The 12,811-nt window shown below is 42.3% G+C and overlaps 1 protein-coding gene across 1 annotated transcript; it reads left to right on the forward strand.

Moving 5' to 3' along the window:
- Positions 1-431: 431 nt before the first annotated feature.
- Positions 432-9,444, forward strand: LOC112577393. Its single transcript, XM_025260458.1, is given in 10 exon segments — positions 432-476; positions 708-1,090; positions 1,434-1,712; positions 2,084-2,290; positions 4,643-4,769; positions 7,353-7,518; positions 7,901-8,464; positions 8,466-8,482; positions 8,843-9,025; positions 9,361-9,444. Coding segments are annotated over 10 exon segments (2,055 nt in total).
- The last annotated feature ends 3,367 nt before the right edge of the window (positions 9,445-12,811 follow it).

The raw sequence follows: 12,811 nt of genomic DNA on the forward strand, positions 1-12,811 counted from the left end.
CGTGGGAAAGGGTTTTCGCGAACGAGTGCGTTTACAACACACACACACACAAAAGTGCAGGTGTGCTTCTCATGAGTCATCTAGTCAGCCACTAATGTTGTCCTGAAAATGATCTGTAGTGTGCGAATTTGTGATTGAAGTCCAGTCGCGACATTTGTCGTAGGCGGGTAGTTTGTTTTGATTTTCTTTTTCTGAAGAGGGTGCAGGAAATTTCAATACAAATGTGCTTACATATACGTTCTTGGCTGTCTTTAATCGTATATTTTAGTGCGGGGGCTGTTTGTGAGTATAGGGGAGTGAATGAACTTTGCTCCGGTTAAAATCTCTTTTCAGAAATATTAAGATAGCGTTTACCTTACTCTGAAACTTTAAATTAACCGGCATTGGTATCCACCTGTCCATTTGATGAAGAGCAAGGCCGCGTTACAAACATGCTGACTGAGTCAGAAACTCTCAATAACTATTTACCTTTACAGGTGGGCAAGACGATCGAGTCACAGCGCAAACCTTTTGTGTGTACTGTTTATTCTTCACGCGTAATGGGCGTTCTGACATGAACCTGCGGCGAGAGAGGGATCTACCTAGCCTACCTGTGCATCTCTGACTTCATACTACCAACCAGATCCAGTGTCCGACGGTCGACATCATGTTCCGACCAGCCATAGTCTCATCGTCTTGCTGGGCTACTTTGGCCACCTCCGGGTCAGGGGAAGTTTTTGGATGCGCCGACCGCGTTTGATGAGGTTAACGATCACTTGAAGACGGTGGACGCGCAAAACTGTCGGTCTAAGTCCAAGAGGGACCTTGTGCTGCGGCCAGACACGGTGGCGCAGCTTCCGGTCTACAACGAACTGCTGGACCGGGTGTGGTACAAGAACCGGTCCACCCTGATTCACTTGCACAACATGGCCCTAAACCGTGCAATGTTCTACAGCTACATCCTGCAGAAGATGAACGACTCAGCCTCCTTCTACCTGCAGCCTAATTGGTTGTACATGTACATGTCTGTGACAGCTGATGTCAACGCTAATCCATCCATGGTCAACGGCAGTGCCATCTACTTTGATACAAACTGCCACTATCCTAACTGGTATGCATTTTGTTTTGGTTTTTTAATTTAATTTTTTTTTTTTTACTTTATGAGTGCCTGGGTTTTGCTTTTCGTCATAATTCAGTGGAATGTGATATATTTGTGCTTACGAATTGCTTTGCCGTTTCCTTTCATAACATGGTGAGCTGTTAAGTAAGTGTGTGTGTCTGCCTGTGCGCCTTTGTGGAGGGTCAGGGGTAAACAGGTGTAGGTGTAGGCTTGGGGTTGCGCGTGCCTCTGTAATTAGTATGTCTTCATATAATGCGAAAATAAATCGGTCAAGTTTTCTTCCTCTCACATATCTCTGATAGGTCATAGATGAATTTCTTAAATTTTTTTAAAGGTACACGACTGTAAACTTCAACAAGACGCTGCCGCTTTTCGGACCGAAGGCTTGGCGCCATGATGACTACCAAGACCAGGACAACATTCTGCGCGAGCCCACCCACCGGGTGGTGGAGGTGGCGGACTTGGGGGCAGGCAAAAACCTCAATTACACGAGCCGGCTGTTCAAGATGAACCCTTGGTACTCCAAATGGCTCCCTGACCTCAGCGGCGCTTTGGATTCCTTGACCAAGTTTACCTACTATGTCGGTATCAAGTACAGCAACGAAACAGGAAGGTCAGATTAACCTCTTGATTTGTTCTTATTTAGTCAAAGCATTCTGTGTGTGTGCATCCATCCATTCTTCAGTTCGTCTGTGTGAGTGTGGGGTTTTTTTTTTGTTTTTATTTTTTGTTTGGTTTTTTTTTTTTGTTGGGTTCTTTTTTGTTGTTTGTTGTTTGTTTGTTTTTTTTTTGTTTTGTTTTTTTTTTTGACGCACGCAGAAGTACTCGAAAATATTTTGTGCGTTACCATCTTTCACATATTGTGAGTGAGTGAGATACTGCGCGATACAAATATTAAATTAAATATAAATGCAGACATGCTAGCAGACAGACGCGAAAAGAAAAAAAAAAAGGATACACTGTGTTTATTTTCTCGACGTGTAGGTTCATCAACGACGAGTTTCACGCGTACAACTTTTTTGGTCCCTCCATGCCCTCGGCAGAAGAGAAGGACGAGCGCTTGCTCCCAGTGGTTTTCACACAACCTTACTTCGACTGTGGCGCCTCCAACAAGTGGGTCGTGTCCACCGTCTCTCCCATTGTTGACTACATGCCGCGATACTCCAACTGGACTCACCTCAGGCGCCAGAGGTATGTACCCGCTTTGCTCTGCCAATGTCCCCCCTCTTTCCACAAACCCCCAGGCAACGCCACTACCACACTTTGCGAGCTATAACCCACGTCAATATTATAGTCAAATATTTGTTAACATTTTTTTCAGGTATCTTACGAACCAGACACATTGTTGAATATATGGCTATTGTAATTCTTACATGACAGTCATAAAACAGAATTGCCTCACACTATTCTACAATGGTTGGCTGTTCAAGAAAGCCCTTTAACGCAAAGTTCTTTCCAACATTTTTTTTTATTTAAAAATTAAGAACTTTATATTTTTTTAAAATTGCACTGTTAAAAAGCTGCGCTTTCTATGGTGGTAGGTACAAGTTCCCCGTCCTGACGGCTTTCCTTTGTTCCCACAAAATTCCGGTGCTTACGATGGCAGCAATATCCTGCTGGCATTCAAATCCACCAAATTGTTTGTAGACACGCAGTGACACGGAAATCTCTACTGTAAGCTATCCACTAATCACTTACGAAATAGGAACACCGTGCACCAACTTGCCACTCTGGCCGGACTAATAACATGCGCCATCAGCGGGACAGTTAAAAACCCAGCAGCAAACTACAGAATTCATTAAACTTGGTTAACTGTCTCCTGTGCAGTGCAAGACAAAACTGCCACGACCACTGCAACTCTTACTTTGCAGCAAAATGTATCAAAAGCGGGTGGAATGGGCCCCCCCACTGGTGTCAACGTCTTTTCTTAACCCGCGGTCCCTACCCCGGTGATTGACAAGGACACTGGGGTTGTAGGGAAAATGGCAACAATTGATGGGAAGCCGATTGTGTTAGTGATTAACTTGTGGTTTGTTCTTCAATGAATAATGAAGTTAAATCACCTATACTACAGCTTTGGCCTTGCTACAGGGGTGAGCAACCTCATAAATACCACACTTTTTATGCTCACCGAGGTTTCTTAGATGATCGCTCCAGTTTACCTTGGCACCAGTCCCATGATTGTCTTCACTCTCATGCAGAGATACTTCCCCAGATAGCAACAACATGCGTGGCTTTATCACCCAATGGACATATAAACTTAGAAAAAAATCACGATCTCTGAAATTCTGTCATCTTGGTCGTCCCAACACTAAAAAACTGTTCGGAAGCCAAAAGCAATACAACTTGGGAAAAATGTACAATGTAACAACACTTAACTTTATGTACTCTTGGTTTAAAATATTGTCATCGCCAAAGTTGTTATCAGAAACATTGCCGTCATAACCTACATTTATTGTAGTGACCTCGTCGACAGGAGAGAGTATTTTATACCCCAACCCTCACTCATCTTGCAAGAAAAGATGCAACCATGAACAGACTCGTGGGGTATAAAGGTCTAGAGATGGCAGAAGGGTGAATGGGGTGACAAGACTTTTGACTACAGGCACTCATCGTTATATTGCGGAGGATAAGTCACAGATAAGGACTGCAACTTCCCTCGCTACCTTATTGACCTAGGAAGGGAAGAGACTACAGGATGGCAAGAAACAACTGATCATGTCTCTGTGCGAATAAAACATTAATTCAGCTTCACTTTAGGACAATCACAAAATTATGCGTACACGCAAACAAAAAAATAAAGAGAGTGATAACGACCAGATTTATCGCGAACAGAGATTTCATCAAAAGATCCGCCTATATATATATACACAGAGAGAGAACGGAGTCCACGACTGCATTTATAGCCAAAGAGTTGTCTGTTCTTTTGCACTTGAGCCAGCCAACCTGCTGACGCAGCTCTGAAAGTTATGGCGACATTAAGACGGTTTCATGTTACCCAAAAGTCAGCCCCACCCCGTGTACCTACTGTTCCTTGCATTACCGGAGCAACAATACAACCCAACAAAAACAACAAGAGCTCCCCAAACGCTAAACCTCGAGGTCTTCTGATCAACGATCTATCTTTTTATTATTATTTTATTCCACTTGTTTGGTCTGCGTGCCCCTGTGTAAGGATATAGCATGGTTGTTTTTTTGAGACTTTGTTTTCATTGATGCTTCCTGAGTGAAAGGAGGTAAAATATCTTCTACCTTGTACATCTCACTCCACTACCCGCCAATCACCTCGCCATATTCACAAGTCATTTCACAAACCCTCTTTCACCAGAGCAATTTTTTTTCATAAATCTTTCTCCTCTGTTTCACTAGCACAATTTACTTACAGCAAACAAACATTTCTGTAAAGGTACTTATAAAAAAGTTATGCTTCACGGTTTATCTCATTAATACTGATATTTTACTTTCCTACTTGAGAAAAAAAATATTTTAAAGTTTTGAAAAAAAATCCTTATAAACTGTCGCTGATACATTTTCGTGTCACAGGTATGTAGGCGTTGTTGTCATGGATACCTATTTCATGCATCTGGACTTCAATGCGTGTGGCGTGAGCGCCGGCAACCCTGGTCCCTCGTACCTGTCAGGTACTCATCGTTGTCGTCCAACAACAGGGGTAAGTAATCTTAGCTTTATAACGATGACTATGATGACAATGAAGAAGGTATTATCATTATTTTTTAATAAAATGTCAATGGCCAAAATCTATTTTAACAGGACGCGAAACACACATACACACAGTGACAGTTATGGGGTCCGATTGCTTGGCGACGGAAGGGCAGACGGTGAGGGGTTCAGCGTGTCTAAGGATCGGCTGGTGTAAAGCTATGCCCAGCCTTCTTCCGCCGCCTTTTAACTTAAATCACGTACCCGTATTATCCTAAATAAACAAGGGCAGCTGGGTGGTTTTTAGTTACAGGTCTGAGAAAGCTTTCGATGACATTAAACTTACCACACTTTGTTTAAAAATTAAAGAAAAAAAAAACCAATCCTTGCGCAGTAAAATATTTTAAATATCAGTAGACATCGATAGTCCAGTGTAACAAGATTCGCAAAAAACTAAATCGACAGTCTGAATACTTTGACTATACTTTCAACACACACACACATTTTTCACTAGGCAGGTAAAAGGGGTCGCTTGTTAACTCCTTAAAAGTAAAACCCCTTCGCTGGAGTTTCATCATTTTGCCTTGTTTAAAATATGCTTCACCTGACTCAAAGGCTCGCTACCTCCTGTGTGCTGCGATGCACACGTCTCAGGTCCTCCTACACTCACGAGTTCGCATGTCTGCTCTTCTAACCTTTTTACCTGGATGACGTAAGCTGGACGCGTGGCGCCAGGTATTCGAGGCTTGAACGCCGCAGCCCGCGGTGTGAATGGGTGCAAAGGAAGGAAGGTCACATTCTCAGGTCATCCGATTTGGACGACATCTCAGCTGTTTGAACATCATTTTTTTTTTTAACTGGCCAAACCGTTCTTCTTCCTTTTCATCATCATCGTCATCGTCGCTGTCGTCGTCATGATCATCAAATTGCTGTAGTGGTGGGAAAACGGAGTGTTTGCATTAGCAGCTTTAGCTTTATCGCTTTCGGGTGTTCTTTTGTGTGCGTGCGTGGTGTTTGTATTTGTGTGGAGAAGAGGTTGTTTCTCGATTTGTGTGTTTGTGGGGAGCGTGTGTGATATATATTTAAAAAAGAAAACGGTTTTACCTGTACGCACGCGCATGTTGAGCTAGTTTGCCACATTCCAGCAACGTGACTGGCCATAGACCAAACCTACAAAGTTGCAATAATTTCATGAGTTCAGCTTGCAAAACTATGATATTAAATCCGTGGTGTCTACAATGTCTAATCAACACTGTCAACAATTAATGATTCACAATGATTTACTGTGGAAGTAGGACATAACGCCGCACACCTTAGGTCACGCCGACATCTGTACCCGACTACAATCCCCACTCCCACAAACAAAACAAAGACAAAACCTTTTTTTGTCTTCTACTCCTGCCGTCTGGACCATCAACTCCGCGCAAACTCCTTGTTCAATTATTCTTGAGTCTGAGAAATCGAGATACAAAGGTGCGCCTGCGAGAGGCACACTCTGCCCACAGACCTCTTCATCAGACGGAAGTTAGACAAAAAGCAATGTGGGTAAATCAAATAGCATGAGCAGGTGACCCCGCTCTCGTGACCTTTGGAAGATCAGCAGGAGGCCGAACCTGGGTGCGGGCGTCAGACACGTGAGGCCACGTGCTCACACCTCTTGTTCACGTCTCTGCATCTGTAAACACTTCGGGTGACTTTCTATCCTTCTGAAGAGCAGAAACAAAATGGGAGGACAGTGAATGGTGGATGAAAGGAAAGCGCAAAGTTTTTCTTCCCTCTGTTTTATTTCAGGTGATAGTGTCTCAATCTATCTCTAAGATAGTTCTAATGAATAGAATTTTATATGATACATATACGAATATTCCAACAATAATAAGAAAAATATTTTGCTTATTTTACCTGACGATTTTTTACATCTAGAGGAAACATGTCACTAAAGTTCGATCCACAGATTTATCTCGTTTGAAAGGTGATTAGTTTTTAACTCTAGTAAAAGAACGCTTACCACTTAAATGCAAACGGAAAAATTAGCTGATTCACAGAGAAAGAGAGAGGTGAGGCGAAGAGGATTAGAAGAAAGAAAATGATAGAAAGATGGATTGGAAAAATAATGTTTTGTACTCGGAACACTTTATAAGCGATTTCGTGTTAGTGCGACTTCTATTTAATCATCGTCGTCTTCTTCATCGTCATAATCATTTATCACGTTTTTAAAACCGCCTTTGCCTAGCACCATCAGGGATCAGAGAGTTTTTTTACATACAGCATACACAAAGCCGCATCAGTACCCACGTTTTTCGGGTAAGCATCAGAGCTTCTGCTTATGCAAAAAATTGCGTACAGTACGCATTAAATGTTCGGAGGACCCCTTCAATTTTCGTCAATGGGGTCCTCTCCAAAGTTGGGCGAAGAACAGGAACCCCTTCTTCAGAATTTTAAGGGGTCCCTGGGACCCCAAAGAATTTAGCCTTAGCAGAAGCCCTGAATACATGATCACGCATACCGACAATGTAACACAAAACATACAGACACGAAACAAGACCTTAATTTAACTTTAGTTAAACCCACGAAATGTGTTCTTTGTTGGTTTCAGTGCAAGCACAAAATGGGGTACGGTTTCCGACGTGGCGGGTACATCTGCCACTGTGCACCCGGCCGGCGCTACCCTTGGTCTATAGATCTACCTTACCAAGGTGACAACATCGAACAAGCTACTGAAGAGGAATATCGCAACGGATTTACGTGTACCCCAGTTAATTGTAAGAATTTGAAATACTTAAATAATGTAAGATTCTCAGAGCAAGTTAAGGGTTCGTGCATGAGTAAACTCTTCCTGTCGCTCATACATTACCCAGACACCCATATACTAGAACATACAAAAGAACACATGAGAATCTATAACAAAACCAATGCTCCAATATTTATTTTCAACATTCTCGGTACAGAACGAACAAATAACACACAAATAAAGAGGATTTGCTGCTTCCAATCTATGACGACTTATAAACTCTACTCAAGAGTTTTTGCAATTTTCCTATTTTTTATTTATTTATTTTTGTTTAATCTAGAACGAATGTCACCTATAACCTTTACTCAGAATCTGTACTAATTTACTTGACTTTAATTATATCCATTATGCAGTTCGACAGGTACTTCCGATGGTGGAGAGACTGAACACCAGCGATGTTGACGATGACATTTATACAAACATCGTAAATAGGATGAGTACGAATTCACGGAATAAACGATCTGTCAGCACAACATCTCACTTCAGAAATAACGGCCACGGGGACCTATACGATGGACTTCCTTCGCCAGCCTTAAAAACAAACACAGTACTCCAAAGCTCTGCAGGGAACTCTCATACCACAAGTACGATCGCCATCGATTCTAAAAGCAAAAAGCGCAGCAAGAGATCCGCCATCTATCAAATCAACCAGGAGGATCCCAAAGACAAGGGAGACAAACCTGAGCTGGGGTCCCATAACTCCGAGGACGATCCCGATGTGCGGCCACCGGTGGAGGTCCCTCGTGGAATGCACGTGGACTGCCAGGCTACGCATGACCAGAAGCCAATATCACGTGACCAGCTCCTGGCAGCCCAGCAGCGTCGTCAGGGTCAAGCGGCGCAGCAGAAGAAGATAAAAGAGACAACTGCAGCCCCTACTCCGGCCTCCTTACCGAAGGACAGACGACGAAAAAGAGCAGCGTCTTGATGAACAGGTAGCTGCCTCTTGTGGTTGCTTTTAAAATTTTAATTCAATCTTTTTAGCGCTTCCTCAATATTCCGAAATATTAATATTCATATACATGCATTGAAAACAAATTGTACATGGTTTTGAAATAGTTCCTTGGTACACAGCCAGGTAGAATATACTGAGCTATCCAACCAATTAAGGAAATTAACTGCTAACTTATCAGTAGTCGAGTATCTTTCTAGTCAATATGCATCACAGCACTTATCTAGTCCACCTGCACCTAAGCATATTGCTAGTCCCTGCATCCAGTAACTGCCAAAAAGCGTTTTCAAGTGGACTTGAAGTGTGTCTCTTCTACAATCAGGAACTTACCTCTGTTTTGCAGGCATTTGATCGCGTGATGAGAATATTCCGACAAAAGGAGATGGTTACCAAGGACAACTGCTACACTATGCCGCGTCACAACCTCCTCCTCGCTGGAGACGTGGCATACGGCGCCAACAAGCAGTTTGAACCGGAAGCTCGTACAGCTTTGCGTCTTTCCCACTTCCTGTCTAACTTTTTACAGGTAAGCTCTAGTTTAAGGTCAGGCGTATCCGGGGCAAGTTCCAAACGCCAAGCCCCTGAAGTTCATGCCCCAGTATTCCAGGATATTGTACCAGCAATGTATGGGTTAACAAGTTCGGACTTTGCATGTTGGAAAAAAAATCCAGCGTCCCAAACATTCTCCTCAAATCAACTGTGGTGTTCATACACTTGGTCAAATGTTTGGATTTGATTATATGGATAATTTGATATATATATATATGTAAAGAAGAAAGCTAGTCGACCAGATGTTTTAATGTAAGGAAAAGTAGATGGGTGGGGAAGACTACTGTTCAGCTTTGAAAATATCTGACACAGAACAGCGGTCCCATGGAGAATTTCGGACACCTGCGTGGAGGGGGACGTCTACACGTGGAACATGTCTTCGGAGGTCGTCGCTAACGTCATGGGCACCACAAAATCAAATCCTGCGGCGTCTTCTTTTGACCGCTACAAGTTTGAAAACCAGGACGGGTCTGCAGGGAGTTTTTCGACCCTGGGCATTCCGTGGGTTAGAACCTACAAAGCCATTGACATGGCGGCATGAGCAGTCGGTATGTGAACGAGGACTGGTTCCTGAGCGTCAAAAAACCGATGGGCAACTAATTTTAAGGCTTGTAGAGACTTAAAGGTGAGTAGGTTCTTCTAAGAAAAAAACATAATTTATGCTTAATTGCTGTACCTAAAATTTATCTTAAGTTATTGCCTCAGATTTCAAAAATTTATTTTTAATTACGTGCTGTGTGAACCAGCTTTATAGACGACGTCTTTCTACAAGCACGTTAAGATTTTCTATCCTGTTAGAATACAGCTACCCCAAGCAGAAAATAGTGGAAAATAGTGCCTGTTCTTCAAACGGATGTAAATGTTAGTAGCGGCTGTTCTTCAAAATTAACCCTGTAGCATTTTCCCTGTGTAAACAGCCGTTCCATGTTAAAAATCTATATAACCTACTTCTCAGGCTTCTTGATTCTTTTCTTATTTGAATTACATTTCAAAGAGATGAATGAATCAAATAAGATTCATGCGATAAAAGAAATTACATTGTGAGCTTTGTCTCTATCCAGATGCGAGCCTACATCCCGGTCTGACCCTGCAGGCACAGCTCAATTCATACACGATACTTTCCCTGACTACAAAGCTCCAGCCTACGCCAGCGGCTATTGACGCGCCTTACTTCCGGTGTGAGTCACGTCGACGCCAATGGTCATCACTTACGTCACCCCTTTCTTTGGACCTAGACCGCTCCACACGTCGCAATTATTACATTTAAGCAAGTAGTCCAAAATGCTGTTAACTACCATTTGGTTCCTCGCCCACACCCTCACACACACACACCTATGTGACATACATCGTGGCAACATAGGGCATTTTTACATTTTCACCTGTTTTATCTAGAAATTTGTCGTGCTCTCATGTCCATCTTATTGTTCTTCATGTCGTTCACTGCAACAGTCCTCTTCCGTACCCCAACCTGCCGCATCATTTAACGCAGTAACACTGCCCTTCCATTTTTCTGTCAAGTTCTATTTTTTTGCCCCATTCATCAGCCTCCTTTTTAAGTCCTACGGCATGACTTACATGAGACTGGTAAAGCTATTCATTCTCAGTTAAACAACGAATGACGCATTAAACATTTTGAAGCATGCTGATGCGTATTTTATAATAAGATGATGTAGATGTTTTTGCAGCCTGCGCCAGGGTGTGGTGACAGTGGACGTGCCCTACTCGACCTTTTGGATTGAACCAGTGCCTCGAGTCGTCGGCCGGAGTACGCCCAAACGCTTTTAAGAATCGGCCCGGTAACATGTTTCCACACTAAGGTGAATCTCATTTCAGTACACACACATACACATCAATATATATATATATCCCCTGAAGAATAAAGGTTCATTATTTTATATATATTGGTGGTCCACAGTGCAGCACACAGGTTGGGTTCCCTTTCCAGCTTGAGACCTACGTTGCTGATTGTCGGCAGGCGAGCGTACCATCATTGTGGACGGAAAAGTTTGGAAAGACGCTTTCCCTGCTGGAATTTGAGTACAAGAAGAAAGTGAGAGTCTCTTCAGCAGTACGCTGAACCAACTGCACGAACGCACACACATGCACGCAGTGCACACAGCGAGAGAGAAAGAATAACTCTAATAAACTGTTGAATAGTCATAGGTCCTTTTCAAATTTTATTGATTTCGTTTTCCTTGTAACATAAAATAGAAGAAACAGATATAGATATCTTCACACATTCATGCACAATACGCCAATAATATAAGCAAATGTGTACACAAGATAAGAGAGAGAAAAGTGCACAGTGAGTAAAAAGTTCTCCGTTAAATTAATTCTTTAAAACTGTTTTCTCGCCATTCGAAACTTTTCTTTCTCTAGGGTTGTATGGTCGTGGGTTTATAGGCTTATTAAATTTCTTTATTCGTCTCTTGTTGCCATATTTACTAGCAGTATCGGTTCCTTGATTATACTGCTCTACTTCTCTCTTATGGTTTATTTTATATTTTAGGCGAAAAGAATTGGCATAGACTCGTATTACACTCATTGTGTTTGTTGACAGATTCGACGAATGGGATGCAGGAGGTTTCTGCAGGTTCAGAAATTCTCACATTCAGACTGCTTCTGGCACGGCCATTCTGCTATTTAAAATAGTTAGAGTATAACTTACTGATCACGGTGCCTGCGAGTACCCATCAAAACCCCAACCGTCTTCATGGCCAAATTAAAGGTGACTGGGAATAAAGAAGTACTATCAGCTCACAGCAGCAGATTCATTAGATATTATAAAAAGAAAACAAAAGAAATGTATAAAACGTTTATTGACCAAAACAAACATGTGGGAAAGATGTACAGACTGAGCAAGAGATACACAAGGAAAGCCTTCATAATCCGGAGAAGCAGCCGGAGCGAGGAGCGAGAGAAAAATGTCTGCTTCCCCATTACACGTATATTGGCCCACAGACTAGGCCAACGATGAGATTCTTTTCTGATCCCACCTTCCGAGGAGAAGAAATGACGAAATGTGCAGAAAAACTATGTATATAATGAACAAGAGAAGAGCGAACGTTGCCTGAGAGCTTCTCAACCTTCGTGCAATCAGTTGCGAATTTTAGCATGACATGTCCATACGACTTTTCCTCCACTCCTTCTCATGGGCCCTAAAAAAAACGTATTTACAATTAGCAAACATTTTCTATTAAGGACTTACCTAATTCGAACCAGCAAGCGAGGTGGACCCAGACGTCTGGAAGAAGGATAGCTTTATCATTAGTGCACTTCGTGAAACTTAATTCTAGTCAGTAGATTGATTTCATCGTCGTCGTTGTCATCAGCATCATCCTCGTTTTCATCCGTTCATCCATCCTGGCCATCTAATGTGGACATTATCGTTGGTGTTTTTTACATTAGACTTTTTAATTCTAACATTAGAACAGCAAAAAATATACAGCTTTGTTTTTACCACCCCACCCCCACCACTTTAACCAATTGCCATCTCCAGATGTGATGTATGTGTGCTAAAGTACAATAGTACATGCTCGGTATTGAGTTTATTAAATCTTGTGTGTGTTGAGCCGGGGGTGGGGCAGAAGTTAGAGTGTTGCAGATACGCTCCATAACATCCTCTGTTGTTATTAAAAATTTATGAGAAAGACTTTAAGAAAGCTTTGCTATAGCTCATTGATCTACCCAAATGAAATATAAATCGTGTTAATTTGTTGATTTCTGCCTCATAGGGACTCTTATAAAATATCAGATTCACGGG

This window comes from Pomacea canaliculata, linkage group LG12, assembly GCF_003073045.1.
Source record: "Pomacea canaliculata isolate SZHN2017 linkage group LG12, ASM307304v1, whole genome shotgun sequence".
Classification (NCBI taxonomy): Eukaryota; Metazoa; Mollusca; class Gastropoda; order Architaenioglossa; family Ampullariidae; genus Pomacea; species Pomacea canaliculata.